Here is a 15940-nt window from a genome sequence, read left to right as displayed (position 1 = left end):
CTACCTATTTGGAATTATGGCAACAGGACATCTGCTGATTGGAGTAAGGGTTGCTCCGGTTTGTCGACAAATTGGAAGATGCTGGCAGCCTTCAAAGTACACTAAAGCTGCCACAAATGATTGGAGGTTAAGGATAATAACATTTTTAATATGCATTACTTTCAATTAAATAAATGAAGCTGCTTATTTCACAGAATTGTGTAGTTCTTAATAATTAACATCAACATCATAATATATAGTCTTAATAATAATAATAACAATGTCTGATTTTTCATGCCAGAAAAAAACAGTAAATTCCAGTAGTACATTCAAAAAGAACCAATGCTCAGGCTAAGTGTTCCTTTTGCCCACAATGACGGTAACATGTTGGGGTTTCATATTATTTAGTGTACAGCCATAAGTGTTTACCTTATGGGGTTTTCATTCATGTTAAAGTATCAGTCTAATGGAAAAGCAAGTTGACTTGATTTGCAGAATTGTGTTTCATTGTATTCATTAATTCATATCCAATTATATTTCCAATCCGCAAAGTTTGTAAAAATACCGTCTAGACATCACAAAATACCACATTTTAAGACGGCCATTTTGAATATTCCGCTCCAAATGTCTCCGGCAATTTCCATAGATTTGGGATCTGAAGATATCACAAGGGGAACCCCTCTGCACTCTGCCCAAATCAGCCATACTGGAAATATGCAAAAATTAGAAAGAGATGTGCTGTCGATCAGTCACAATCCCTATATAAGATATGAACACATAAGTTTTTCCTTTTTTTATAATGCATTCTGAGTTGCAAATAAATAAATAAAAAGTCAGCTAACAATTGAATCAATCTTGGCTCTCTAATCCGCCCACAAAGCTCTTTAAATAACCATCCCAAACCTGCCAACAATACTCTATTTACTTATTGTGACCTGAATATTACCATATTGTTATAATAAGTGCTAACGCAGACAAGTGTGCATTGATTAAAAACTAGTTTATGCTGCTGTACTTTTGTGCCAAAAGTTGATTCCTATTGCGGGAGCGTGCAGTACTTGCGTAACCTGTACTGCTGTGGCTTTGTCTGTCGACAGCGGATTACTACGTGTGACACAAACACTTTATATTCATGTAACAATATCTGTTATAAACTAATTACAGTAACTCTTTAGTGTTGATATCAGCTAATATCAGGATACTTCAACAGGTAAACAGTACAGTAGATACTTTATTTTGTATATGTAATACTCCGAAGAGTATTCTAGTGAATTATGCACAGATGAGATGTCAATTTCAAAATATTAGTTTGAATCAATTTTTGGTAACAACTATGTGGTCGTTTGGGTAGATTTAAGCTTTTTACTGGGTACTTCAACAAGTAAACAGTACAGTAAGTACTTTATTTTGATATTTCAACAGTCAATTTTATTGTCAATTTTTCACATGTACAAGACATACAAGGAATCAAAATTACGTTTTCAGCACAGTCCCACTCAAGACAGAACAGGACCGCTGATGGGTCAGCCTACTTCCGGCGCCCCTTAAGGAATATATGTAATATTCCTAAGGGTATTCAAGTAAAGTATTCACAGATGCGATGTGTCTGTGTCAAAATATTACTTTGAATCACTTTTTGGCTGGCAAGAATACATTTAATAAATAATGTAATTAGATTAATTCATCAAAACACTTTATAAATATTGTTTATGTGCATGAACAAAGAACAGTTACAATTGTATGTAGCTTTTAAACAAGAAATAGGCTTCAGCACATCGACATCGGATCAACAACAATACTTTATGATCTCATTAACCACTACGCCACCTACTCAGTGACATAGTGGTTAGAGTGTCCGCCCTGACATCGGTAGGTTGTGAGTTCAAACCCCGGCCGAGCCATACAAAGACTATAAAAATGGGACCCATTACATCCCTGCTTGGCACTCAGCATCAAAGGTTGGAATTAGGGGTTAAATCACCAAAAATATTTCCCGGGCGCAGGCACTGCTGCTGCTCACTGCCCCCCTCACCTCCCAGGGGGTGATCAAGGGTGATGCAGAGAATAATTTCGCCACACCTAGTGTGTGTGACAATCATTGGTACTTTAACTTTAACTGATTACGATAAAAAAGGCAAACTGTCATTTTTTGGAAACACTTAAGAGTTAAATAACTAAAATACATATCGTTACGATAACCACAAATATAAAGTGTTTGTCTCACACGTAGTAATCCGTTGTGGACAGACTAGTGCAGATTCAGCTAATCAATTTTTGGCACAACACCGGTCAGTGTCCTGCTGCTGCTGCATCGCGTCTCGTCAAAGTTATTCTAGATCATAAATCATGCCTCTCAACCGGATAAAAGGTCAATTTAGCCATAAACCTAGAAGTTGTTTATCTGTGAAATTCAATGTATATCCGTAGATGGAGACGGACACGACAACTGAAGGTGGTGTCTGCTGGCAGCAACTTTTCCTTTTAACCCTTTGTGTGGATTATAAATAATTCTTCATCCAAACGGAAAGATAAAAACATTCTATCAGATAGATAGATAGATAGATAGATAGATAGATAGTACTAGTCATCATCGCAGTGAGAGCAGACATTGGTAGAGTGGCCGTGCCAGCAACTTGAGGGTTCCAGGTTCGATCCCCGCTTCCGCCATCCTAGTCACTACCGTTGTGTCCTTGGGCAAGACACTTTACCCACCTGCTCCCAGTGCCAGCCACACTGGTTTAAATGTAACTTAGATATTGGGTTTCACTATGTAAAAGCCCTTTGAGTCACTAGAGAAACACGTTATATAAATTTAATTCACTTCACATTGTAGCAGCGATCGTTTTATTATGTTTGTAGTTTATACATCTTGTTTAGCACTTAGCAATTCTGCTACATGATGCTTAGTGTGTGTGTGAATGGGTGAATGTGGAAAATAGTGTCAAAGCGCTTTGAGTTCCTTAAAAAAGGTAGAAAAGCGCTATACAAGTACAACACATTTACCATTTACCATTTACCATTTAGTGTTCCACTAAAGCTGGATCTGTTTTAACACACAGCTTCTAAAATGTGTAGCTCATCCTCCTTATATCCAGGCTTAAAAATATAAGGCTCTGGATCATAAGTTTTCCCAAAGTAATCGTTGTTGGCTCTCAAAGTTTGCATGATTTGCATTGTTGTTGTTGGCGAAGAGAACGATGGTCCCCCTGAGTTCGTCACAGATCACGTGACTGGCTTGCTCTTTATCTCTCAAGATGGCTCAGGAATCTCCGTGAGATTTGTAATGTTTTAAACTTATCAATCTATTTACTTGCGAAATTTGTAAGTTGTTCTGTGTTTTAAATAATATGTATGTATATATATATATATATATATATATATATGTATGTGTGGGAAAAAAATCACAAGACTATTTCATCTCTACAGGCCTGTTTCATGAGGGGGGGTACCCTCAATCATCAGGAGATTTTAATGGGAGCATTCGCATACCATGGTTTATATAGGGCACAGAGTGGGTGGGTACAGGCTGGCCTAGGGGCGTGGTGATTGGCTCATGTGTTACCTAGGAGGTGTTTCCGTCTATGGCGGCATGTTGTTACAATTTCGCTGCGCTTGTTGAGGGATGACAGGTCTGGACGGTAAATAATAAACAGTTTCTCTTTCAAGCATAGGTTGCATCTTTTATTACCACTATTGTAAGGTGTGCTGGATGCAAGAATTTGCCATGTTATTGAATATTCAACATTATTGTCTTTGAGGTCCCAAATGTGTTTGCTGAGTTCTGTGGTATTTCGCAGGTTTTTGTTCCTGAAAGAAGCCTTGTGATTGTTCCATCTGGTTTTGAATTCACCCTCGGTTAATCCTACATATGTGTCGGATGTGTTAATGTCCTTGCGTATTACCTTAGATTGGTAGACAACTGATGTTTGTAAGCACCCCCCGTTGAGGGGGCAATCAGGTTTCTTTCGACAGTTACATGCTTTGTTGGTTTTGGAGTCGCTCTGACTGGGGGTCGACGGCTCATTTGCAATTGTTTTGTTGTGGTTTGAGATGATTTGTCGTATATTGTTCATGCAGCTGTAGCTCAATTTAATGTTGTTCTTGTTGAATACTTTTCTTAGGTTGTTGTCTTTGGGAAAGTGTTTGTCAATCAGATTGAGGAATTTGTGTCCAATGTTCGTTGAGACGTTTTTGCTGTATGGGGGGTTGTACCAGATGATGTCGTTTCGTTTTCTGTTCTTTTTTGGCTGGTTTCCTGGCGTGGGTTCATAGGTGAGGGTGAAATTGTATCCGCTTTCATCAAGGGCTTTTTGGTACGGGGGGGTTGCTTGGTCAAATTCAGCTTTGCTAGATGACAGCATCGATAGCCTTTTATTGATTCCGGTAGGTATTCTTTTCGTGGTGGTGGGTGGGTGGTTGCTGTCATGGTGCACGTATTGGAGTGTTGTGTTGGGTTTCGTGAATGGTTGGTAGCTGTTATTTCTCAGGTTGAAAGTGACGTCAAGGGAGTTGACGGTTTGCTTGTTGGCTTCAATCGTGATCCGTAGGCCGTTCTCTTTGAAAATTTGGCATATGCACTTCTTGGTATTCTCGCTGCTCCTTGGCGAGGCGCGACACACTGCCAGTCCGTCATCACGGTAAATACCAAGGTTCAGATTGAGGCTAGCGAGCTGGGAGAGGAGGAAACTCCCAACGAGTTCACACGTTTCTGCTCCGTCAAAACTTCCCATAGTGACGTCAAATGTTGCATTGTTCTTTTTTTGCCATGGTGTACTGTTGTGGATGAGAATGGAGTTTTTTGCGTGGATGATGATGTTTCTTTCGTTGCCTGTGATTGAGTCGTAGTCTGAGGCGAAGTCTAGTGCTTGAGTCAGTAGGTCTTGCGTGATGGAAGGGTAAAATTCCTCGATATCAAAGGAGATAAAGTTGTGCTGTTGTTTGTCTTGGATGTTGTTGAACCATTTGATTACTGCTGCTGTATTTCTCCATTGGTTGAGTGGTGTTTTGTCCTTGATTTTTGTGTTGACTCTGTATATATATATGATAATAGATTCAATATAAAGGCAACTTGTTTTTTCATTAGACTGGTTCTTTTAACTAGCGTCGTCGAGTGGGTTAGAGAAACCTGCAAAACCCGCGCACATCGTCGCCTTGTGTCGCTAAATATGAAAAGTGTGTTACATGTTATATGTTGAGAGTTTATTGTATTTTATGCTTTCACACATTTATCAAACTTTCTTACTTTAGTTGAGCTCTTCCAACTTCTTCATTTAGTGCACTAGGCTTTGAGGAGTTGGAGACGTTCGCACATCTGGATTACAGGCTGCTGTGTGCGTTAGATTTCACTCCTGTTTGGCCTGGTGATGCTTTGTGTTGTATAGCACTGTACTGTGTATGGGTCATATGAGGCAGAAATAAACCCACCACTGGTCAAAGAAGCCGTACTGACATGAAAATTGCGCAGAGGAAAGTGTGGTCCTGGCGCATATCAATCAATCAGTTAATCAAACTTTACTTGTATAGCCCTTAATCACAAATGTCTCAAAGGGCTGCACAAACCACAACAACATCCTCAACTCAGATCCCATCTCAGGTCAAGAAAAAACTCAACCCAATGGGAACAACGTGAAACCCTGGAAGTCACCGCAGATGTGGTGCCTTTCCCCCCCGGTGCAATGGATGCCGAGTGGATATGGTTAATAATGTGAGAGTCCAGTCCATAGTTGGGCCAGCAGGGGATCCTCTAGCAAGTAGACACGTCGGTGCGCCGAGACGTCACCAAATGATGCTTAAAGAGAGATCCACCTGGGGTCCCGACTTCATAAGATGGTGCCGCTGTAGTGGCTGCTGTTGGCAGGAGCTCTGTGCTCTTGTGTCATCCTTTGTGTTTCCCTCTTGTTTTCATGTGTTATTATATATATATATATATATATATATATATATATATATATATATATATATATATATATATATATATATATATATACATATTGTTTTGCCTTTTTGTTCGGGACCCTTTGGGACTGTGCGACAAGGGGAGGCACTTTTGTGACTTCTGTGGTGCTTTTTTGTGGACTTCTGGATCTGCCTTCCGAGAGCCTTTTGGCCATGGAGACCAGCTGCTGGGTCTCTGCCACACCAGAGTCCGTTAAGAGGGACTGGAGGAGATGTGGATGAAGAGACAGGGCTGCGGAGCTAGCACTGAGCGCCGGGACGGACAAGCTTAACTTGGCTGAATGAGCAGATATCGGATACCTCGGTCTTCTTAGACGTATCCTCGCTCATCCATGCGGACTGGACACTGGCCGAGGGTTACTGGGCGGCCGAGGGTGGAGTCGGCTCTCTTGGTTGCTTTGTTGGGTCTGCTCCTGTCTCTGGCCATGCTCCCTCCACCCCAGCAGACGATGGTGTGGAACACCACAGAGGCCACCACAGTGTATATGTATATTTTACTTTTTATTCATAGCTATATGTAGAAGTGGCTGGTTGCATCAGCTCTGCTCTTTTAATGTCTTTAATGTCCTTTGGTTTCTTTGATGTTTGATGTTTCCCTCTTACACACATGTAAGAGGAATGTGTGCTATGGCTATGAGTTGTTTTTTTCCCTTGGCCTCAGTCTGGACCCCCTCTCCAGGGGCCCAGGCTTAGACCAATTTTTTTTCTTCTCACCCCCCCATTGTTTACCTGTTTCTCACCTTTTTTGTAAGGGGCGCCGGAAGTTGGCAGACCCGTCAGCGATCCTGTTCTGTCTCCCTGTAATGTTTGTCTGATCTTGAATGGGATTGTGCTGAAATTTTTTAATTCCCCTCAGGGATTAATAAAGTATTTCTGATTCTGATTCGGATTCTGATAATGTGAAAAACCAGTCCATTGGAAGGCCAGCAGGGGATCATCTGAATAGAGACAAGTCAGCAGCGCAGAGACGTCACCAACCGATGCATAGAACAGTGGTCCACCCCGGGTCCCGACTTGGAACAGCTAGCGCGTCCTCCGTGGAGGCTGATCCATGGTCACTTGATAACCTCTCCCCGCAGGAGAGGGGGGCAGAGCAGAAAAGGGAGCGATTTTCTTATTTAAACGGGGATAGCAGGTCCATTCTATGTGTCATACTTGATCATTTTGCGATATTGCCATATTTTTGCTGAAAGGATTTAGTAGAGAACATCGACGATAAAGTTTGCAACTTTTGGTCGCTGATAAAAAAGCCTTGCCTGTACTGGAAGTAGCAGACGATATGCGCGTGACGTCACAGGTTGTGGAGCTCCTCACATCTGCACATTGTTTACAATCATAGCCACCAGCAGCGAGAGCGATTTGGACCGAGAAAGCGACGATTTCCCCATTAATTTGAGCGAGGATGAAAGATTTGTGGATGAGGAAAGTGAGAGTGAAGGACTAGAGGGCAGTGGGAGCGATTCAGATAGGGAAGATGCTGTGAGAGGCGGGTGGGACCTGATATTCAGCTGGGAATGACTAAAACAGTAAATAAACACAAGACATATATATACTCTATTAGCCACAACACAACCAGGCTTATATTTAATATGCCACAAATGAATAAATGGGTTGTACTTGTATAGCGCTTTTCTACCTTCAAGGTACTCAAAGCGCTTTGACACTACTTCCACATTTACCCATTCACACACACATTCACACACTGATGGAGGGAGCTGCCATGCAAGGCGCTAACCAGCACCCATCAGGAGCAAGGGTGAAGTGTCTTGCTCAGGACACAACGGACATGACGAGGTTGGTACTAGGTGGGGATTGAACCAGGGACCCTCGGGTTGCGCACGGCCACTCTTCCACTGTGCCACGCAGTGGGAGAGTTACGTACGTGACATGCACATAGCGGCACGCACGTACGGGCAAGCGATCGAATGTTTGGAAGCCGCAGCTGCATGCGTACTCACGGTACCGCGTCTGCGTATCCAACTCAAAGTCCTCCTGGTAAGAGTCTCTGTTGTCCCAGTTCTCCACAGGCCAATGATAAAGCTTGACTGTCATCTTCCGGGAATGTAAACAATGAAACACCGGCTGTGTTATCCGGCACAACAGTCAGGGGGTGCATTCTACGGCGGGGGTGCGTTATCCAGCACAACACCTGCCGCAATACACCGCTTCCCACCTACAGCTTTCTTCTTTGCTGTCTCCATTGTTCATTGAACAAATTGCAAAAGATTCACCAACACAGATGTCCAGAATACTGTGGAATTTTGCGATGAAAACAGACGACTTAATAGCTGGCCACCATGCTGTCCCAAAATGTCCTCTACAATCCGTGACGTCACGCGCAGGCGTCATCATACCGAGACGTGTTGGTCAGGTCTAGGGGCATGTAGAGTTGGGTGGCATCAGCATAACAGTGAAAGCTAACACCGTATTTGCGTATGATGTCACCTAGCGGGAGCATGTTGATACTGAAGAGTGCCGGGCCAAGAACTAAACCCTGTGGAACTCTGCACGTTACCTTAACATACTCCGAAGTTACGTTGTTATGGGAGACGCACTGCATACTGTCAGTAAGATAGTCGTTAAACCAACAAAAGGCCCAGTCTGACATACCAATACGTGTTTTGAAACGTTCTAATAGAATGTTATGATCAACGGTATCCAAAGCAGCGCTGAGATCATGTAGCAGCAACATGGATGACGCATCGCCATCCACAGTTAGCAATAGATCATTAATCATTTTTGCAAGGGGCACACAGCCAAACAGGTTGGCAACGGGTGCCGTCGTAAAATTCCTGCCCTGATGAGTGCAGATGTGTGTTGCTGTGTACGTTGTTTGAGTGTTAATAATAAAATGGTGTTATTGAGGACATCATATTGCTCTTAATTTTTTTCTGTGCTACTAAATACAAACCCCGTTTCCATATGAGTTGGGAAATTGTGGTAGATGTAAATATAAACAGAATACAATGATTTGCAAATCCTTTTCAACTCATATTCAATTGAATGCACTACAAAGACAAGATATTTGATGTTCAACCTCATAAACTTTTTTTTTTTTTTTTGCAAATAATAATTAACTTAGAATTTCATGGCTGCAACACGTGCCAAAGTAGTTGGGAAAGGGCATGTTCACCACTGTGTTACATGGCCTTTCCTTTTAACAACACTCAGTAAACGTTTGGGAACTGAGGAGACACATTTTTGAAGCTTCTCAGGTGGAATTCTTTCCCATTCTTGCTTGATGTACAGCTTAAGTTGTTCAACAGTCCGGGGGTCTCCATTGTGGTATTTTAGGCTTCATAATGCGCCACACATTTTCAATGGGAGACAGGTCTGGACTACAGGCAGACCAGTCTAGTACCCGCACTCTTTTACTATGAAGCCACGTTGGTGTAACACGTGGCTTGGCATTGTATTGCTGAAATAAGCAGGGGCGTCCATGGTAACGTTAATTGGATGGCAACATATGTTGCTCCGAAACCTGTATGTACCTTTCAGCATTAATGGCGCCTTCACAGATGTGTAAGTTACCCATGTCTTGGGCACTAATACACCCCCATACCATCACAGATGCTGGCTTTTCAACTTTGCGCCTATCACAATTCGGATGGTTCTTTTCCTCTTTGGTCCGGAGGACACGATGTCCACAGTTTCCAAAAACAATTTGAAATGTGGACTCATCAGACCACAGAACACTTTTCCAGTTTGTATCAGTCCATCTTAGATGAGCTCAGGCCCAGCGAAGCCGACGGCGTTTCTGGGTATTGTTGATAAACGGTTTTCGCCTTGCAGAGGAGAGTTTTAACTTGCACTTACAGATGTAGCAACCAACTGTAGTTACTGACAGTGAGTTTCTGAAGTGTTAATGAGCCCATGTGGCTATATCCTTTACACACTGATGTCGCTTGTTGATGCAGTACAGCTTGAGGGATCGAAGGTCACGGTCTTAGCTGATTACGTGCAGTGATTTCTCCAGATTCTCTGAACCCTTTCATGACATTACGGACCGTAGATGGTGAAATCCCTAAATTCCTTGCAATAGCTGGTTGAGAAAGGTTTTTCTTAAACTGTTCAACAATTTGCTCACGCATTTGTTGACAAAGTGGTGACCCTCGCCCCATCCTTGTTTGTGAATGACTGAGCATTTCATGGAATCTACTTTTATACCCAATCATGGCACCCACCTGTTCCCAATGTGCCTGTTCACATGTGGGATGTTCCAAATAAGTGTTTGATGAGCATTCCTCAACTTTATCAGTATTTATTGCCACCTTTCCCAACTTCTTTGTCACGTGTTTCTGGCATCAAATTCTAAAGTTAATGATTACTTGCAAAAAAAAAACGTTTATCAGTTTGAACATCAAATATGTTGTCTTTGTAGCATATTCAATTGAATATGAGTTGAAATTGATTTGCAAATCATTGTATTCCGTTTATATTTACATCTAACACAATTTCCCAACTAATATGGAAACGGGGTTTGTATTTTCATTCATGAGCCACTGTGCTTCTAATGAAAAAGCTAAGCGTACAGCCCTGTCAAGTATGACTAAAGTTTACAGAATAAATAAGAAATATCCTCCTGAGAAACAGCGGTGTCTGCAGTGCACATTTGTGTTCTGCATAAAAGGACTAATTTTTGTGTACAATTTGTAGCTCTGACAGAAGACGACGCTGACTCTTTAAGAGGGTATGCAGTAAATCAGAGGTCCCCAACCACCGGGCCGTGGCCCGGTATCGGTCCGTTGACCGATTGGTACCGGGCCGCACAAGAAATTAAAAAAATTAAAAAATTAAAATTATTTAATTTTTTAAATTTTTTATTAAATCAACATAAAAAACACAATATATACATTATATATCAATATAGATCAATACAGTCGGCAGGGATACAGTCCGTAAGCACACATGATTGTACCCCCCCCCCCCTCTCGGTCCGTGGGACATATTTTCAAGCGTTGACCGGTCCGCAGCTACAAAAAGGTTGGGGACCACTGCAGTAAATGATTCAACTTATATGCTTTTGTGTTTTTGGCTGATGCAACTTTTAGAACAGGTGTCCTCAAATTAGATTTGTCCAAAGGCCTGAATTTTTCTCCTCAGACCGTCTGGGAGTGATGAATTGTTTCAAACGGATTGGCTAATTAAAATGTTATACATATATTATTTTAAGACTAATCCTTGTGTTATAGTTAACTTATTTGTAGCAATGTCATGCCAGGGATACACAAATCTACTCAAATCTTGGAGGCCCACAATTTTTTTGTCAAGAGGTCCATTTAGTTAGGTCAGGTTGCAGGAATCCTACTTGCAACTTCATCTGTTGATTTTAGTGCATTTATTTCTGTTGTTCACATTTCTAAATGTTGTGGGAATGCGTCTTTAAAATGCCTGTGCTTTGTCTTATAATGCAATTTTAAATTAGACATCTTCATAACAACAATAGTCTCGTGGCTTATTAAGTGCAGATCTTTTGCGCATTGGAGGGATAATAAATGCAAATGATTCAGTCCAATGTTATTGGAATTACCAATTTTCATTGTCCACTTTTCTTTAGGGACTGATCCATTTCCGGTGCACGGGCCGCTTATTGCTTAGATTCAAAATTACGTCACGTCCGGCTCATTGAATGCGCACGGTGGTCAAACCAGGGTCTGTTCTCAATGGGTTCTAGGCGCCATTTAGCCTTTTTCAAAGAACAATTTTCTATGCTTGCGTTGATTTTGGCTGTACAAACCGTTTAAATCACGAAAAGATTAAATGTTAAAGGTCCTCGAGAGGTAATCAAGCATAGTGCAAGATTTTAAGAAAGACTACGACAAAAGTATCACACATTCCAGTCCAAGGGAGCAAAGCCGAAGAATGCACGAGTTTGCAGTTACCACTCCGTTAAAAGTTTGTTTGATACACTTTTAATGTTTAGTGTTTCTTATTTAAGTATTACCTTGATATTATTTTTATTTCTTAAGTCACATTTTTGCTACTAGTCTTCCGTAAAGCACCAAGCACCGACAAGTTTAATAATTAAAAAAAATCAAATGTGAGCAACACCTAAAAGAGTTAAGCTTTTACCAAATGTAACAATCATAAATGAAGCTTTCAGCACATACACAAAGTTGACATTTATAGTTATATTTCGGTAAAGATGAGGAAAAGCTTACATACTCGTAAATGGTGAGTGCAACAAGGGCAGGCAACAAACATGGCAGTAGACACATAGTTAAATCATGAAATGCAACCTTACCCGAGCAAAAAACGATGCATGATGTCCTTGACCCAGCCACACACAAAGAAGTTGTAGACCTCCATGCTTTTCCAAGTTTTCACCTTATTGTTGTGTAGAATGGTGTCTGGAGCACATGATAATTCCATGTGTTTGGGAACTCTACTGACAAATAATCCTTTATCATTCAACAAATCTTTTTTTGATAAAGTATAGGGATCTATTCCATTGCATTGTTGGATTTTTTGCTCATATCTGCTTTTTGCCGGAATATATGGGCCCCTTTTGTACTCTGTGCGCGCCATGCTTGCTGTACAACAGCCATCTTAGCTTGGTTGACCACCACTGGTTTTCACTTCCAGAAATCACTTGTTGGAATACAAGCAATTGAGGGGACCTGCCATAGAAAGTTTTAACAGGGAAACGTATCAATTTGAGGCCTTTATTGACAATTTAGGAATCATGCTGCGACTGGAAAACACAACGAAATTGTTGTTGTGTGCATGCCAGACCAGTTACACACAAAGGTACTCTCTTCCAAACACTGTGACGCTGATTCATTTAATTAATTGTCATGTAAACCTGCACGAATGGGATCAACATTAAACGTTTAACGTTAAAATAGTCAGTTTCTAAGATTACCTAATGGGCCACAAATAGTACCACCTTTAAAATGTTGACACATTTAACAGGAGTGAATGAGACTGTAAGTATCTAACTTGACCACTAGGTAGAGCAGCAACACTCTTAATGGTGCTTTCATCAGCTTGTCTATTTGAATAGGAAACACAATCAAAAAGATGTACAGTAGGATTTATTATGTTGGGTCTACAACATATGCATCTCTAGTTCCGCCTGAGTTGCTCTTCATAACTACTCTCATCACATCTTCCTCCTCCTCCTTGCCGACAGATGATGAAACACGCGTGGGACAGCTACAGACGTTACGCCTGGGGTTCCAATGAGCTGCGGCCCGTCTCCAAGCAAGGCCACTCCAGCAATCTGTTTGGTGAGTCCACACACGCACGTGCACACACGCACACGAAACCACATGCACTCACACATGCATACGAAAACACACACACGCACACACAGAGGGATTGATGTGGCGTGGCTGCCACCAGCAGCCTTGGCCTTTTAGATTAGCAGTCAAATTGGCCGTCATTTAGAGCCATCCATCTATGGATGCTTCTAAATGTCAACGTTATCATATATTCATATTGGGGGCAGCTGTCTGCGCCAGTCCTGCTAATGAGGGCGAAGACGGCGCTAGGGGTTGCTGTCTCATTGTGTTTTGCTCAGCACCCAGCCACATTTTTGCCCCTCAAGATGGATAATTGACCGAATCTGTCATCCGAGCATCGAATAGATCTTTGTTGTTATACAGGATGCTAGAAAGGCATAAACACGACAATCATACCATAATTTAATGGACTAGCCGTTAAACACGCAGTGTGTTGTTGTTCCTGCGCCTAGCCTTGAGAAGTGGGGACAAAAAGTTCCGTGGCTTAAATGGGAACTGAACTTTTTTTGGAATTCACAATCCCTCTGTGAGACAAGAACACAAATGCTTTTTTTTTTTTTTATTAATTCCAATTTGTAGTACATGGTGGCTCACAATAAAGCTAATGGGAGCCATCTATTGCACCCATGAAGTCCTCTAAACACACATCGAAATATCGCCAACAATATTCCATTTACATGTCGTGACCTGCATATTAACCGTGTATTAGCGATATTGTTATTAAAAGTGTCAGCGCTGAGGAACTACTTTTAGTGGTGCCTTGATCACAGAGATATAACTGGCTTATGCAGCTATTGACATACTGAGCCAGTAAGCTGCTGTATCACCTCTGAGTTGGTCAAAGTTAAGTTAATTCTAAATTCTAAATCAAACATCTCACTTGTTTAGTAGAAGGTTGTTGCCATAAGCAGAGATGTTGCTCAACTTTGACATTCAATTTCAGGGTTTCCACGGGTCATTAAAAAGCATTAAAAGTCGTTAAATAGAAGCATTAAATTTGATGTCCAGAGGTATTTAAAAAAATCATGCAATTGTAGGCGGGGACCCATAGTGAATAAGTCAATTCATAGAACGATAAATGAAAATGAACTTTATAACTTTGCGTCATCAATAAATTGCTATGTCCATGTGTTTCTTTCTTTGTCTCTGGCTTTCAAACTGGATACAGAGGTGTCACTCTGTGCATCGCTTTGTTAGCACCTAGCATGTGTATTCGACAGTGGAATTACAGTACATAAACCTCTTGTCAGTCATCCACAATCTTTGTCTCGGCAGGAGCAGGCGGGACCCACTTTTACTTTTACTAATTTTCTTCCACACGTTTTTGGTTTCCTGTGAGAAGTAGTGGTAACGACACTCACTTCAATGTTAGAGTTGGAAGTAATCGTTTTAATACAACAGTCACATTTAACGTGCACATTGCTTCAAAACCGTAGGACAAGACGTTCGCGAAGGAGGGCCATGTGAACCCCGGATATGACGTCGTAACAAGTTGACCCATCACAGATCTTTTTTTTCTCTTAACTTTATTTCAACAACAATACGACACACACATTTTAAACAATCAGAACATACAAGTAAAATATGTAAAGTAAAATTACTTTCTGTATAATTTTCAATCAGTAATTAAGACATTGAAACAGAACTACCACACGGAACGAATACACAGAAAAACACAAAACGTGCAAGGTATGGCAAAAGAAAATGGAACAAAAAAACTAAAATCATAATTTTATAATTTTTCTTGATGGAAATGGTTTTTATAATGTCTTTTAGAGTGTGGGAAGTTTTCATGACCTTTTAGTTGTCTTCGTGACCATAAGTGAACACTGGTTAACGCCTGTCGATGGTAAAACCAGAGAGGCCGACTGCAGTGTGTACAAAAAGACCTCCACACTTTGCTAAATGGGCATCAACGTGGTGAAATCACACATGCTATTAGCTAATCACAGGTCGGTGATTAAAGGCAGGCAGCAGTCAACACTGTCAAATTTCTTTGGGCATGACCAACAAAGCAACTTCTGCTGTTTGAAATAAATGAACATAGAAATAGACCCTCACATGTAACAGTCTTGTGAGTCAATTCTAATTTGTTACAGATTAACAGTTAATGTAAACTTTTCAACTATTCAAGATTATCATTTTATAATGCTTACAATTTTGTCTATACAGACAATTGTAAGCTTTTGACTATATATAATAACTATCTGCAGTAGGACATGGGCAGTACATTCATTTTAGGTGGCATTAAAAATCAAAGCAATAAATTAGACTTGCTGATACCTGCAGAAACCTTGTATTTACTCCCAAAAACATGGCAAGGAAGACACAAGACGTTCGTTTGTTCCCATTGTCCCAATTTGTTTTTTTTTAACTTGAGGGAAAATTATGATTAATTCATCATCTAAACGGGGATCACAAGTCTTGTGCTGAAAGATATAAACATCCCATCCCACAGCATCCCACTGAAATAAGACATTGTACAGTAAGTCATTGTTTTACTATGTGTGTAGTTTATATATCGTGTTAAGCACTTAGCAATAATGCTCCATGATACTTTGTGTTTCTTTAAAGCTGGACCTGCTTAGCACACAACTTCTAAAACTTGTAGCTCATCTTCCTTATATTCAGGCTAAAAAATATAAGGTTCTGGAGCATCTTTTGTCCCAAAGTAGTCGTTGTTGGCTCCCATGAAGTCTGCCATGCTAATGCCTTTACATAACATTGCACACTGTGCATATAGATGTTTGTATGTTTAT

At 40.9% G+C, this 15940-nt stretch overlaps 1 protein-coding gene across 1 annotated transcript in view; it reads left to right on the top strand.

Annotated features, from left to right (window-relative positions):
* man1a1 (mannosidase, alpha, class 1A, member 1) overlaps nucleotides 1-15940 on the top strand; it is a 226765-nt gene that overhangs the window by 78523 nt on the left and 132302 nt on the right. The window contains exon 2 of the mRNA XM_061929641.2: nucleotides 13070-13166. Coding sequence (XP_061785625.2) covers nucleotides 13070-13166 — 97 coding nt within the window. The remainder of the gene's footprint in view (nucleotides 1-13069; nucleotides 13167-15940) is intronic.

This window comes from Nerophis lumbriciformis, linkage group LG34, assembly GCF_033978685.3.
Source record: "Nerophis lumbriciformis linkage group LG34, RoL_Nlum_v2.1, whole genome shotgun sequence".
Lineage (NCBI taxonomy): Eukaryota > Metazoa > Chordata > Actinopteri > Syngnathiformes > Syngnathidae > Nerophis > Nerophis lumbriciformis.
The sequence above is the reverse complement of the archived record's forward strand: the minus strand, read 5'-3'. Positions and strand labels throughout refer to the sequence as shown.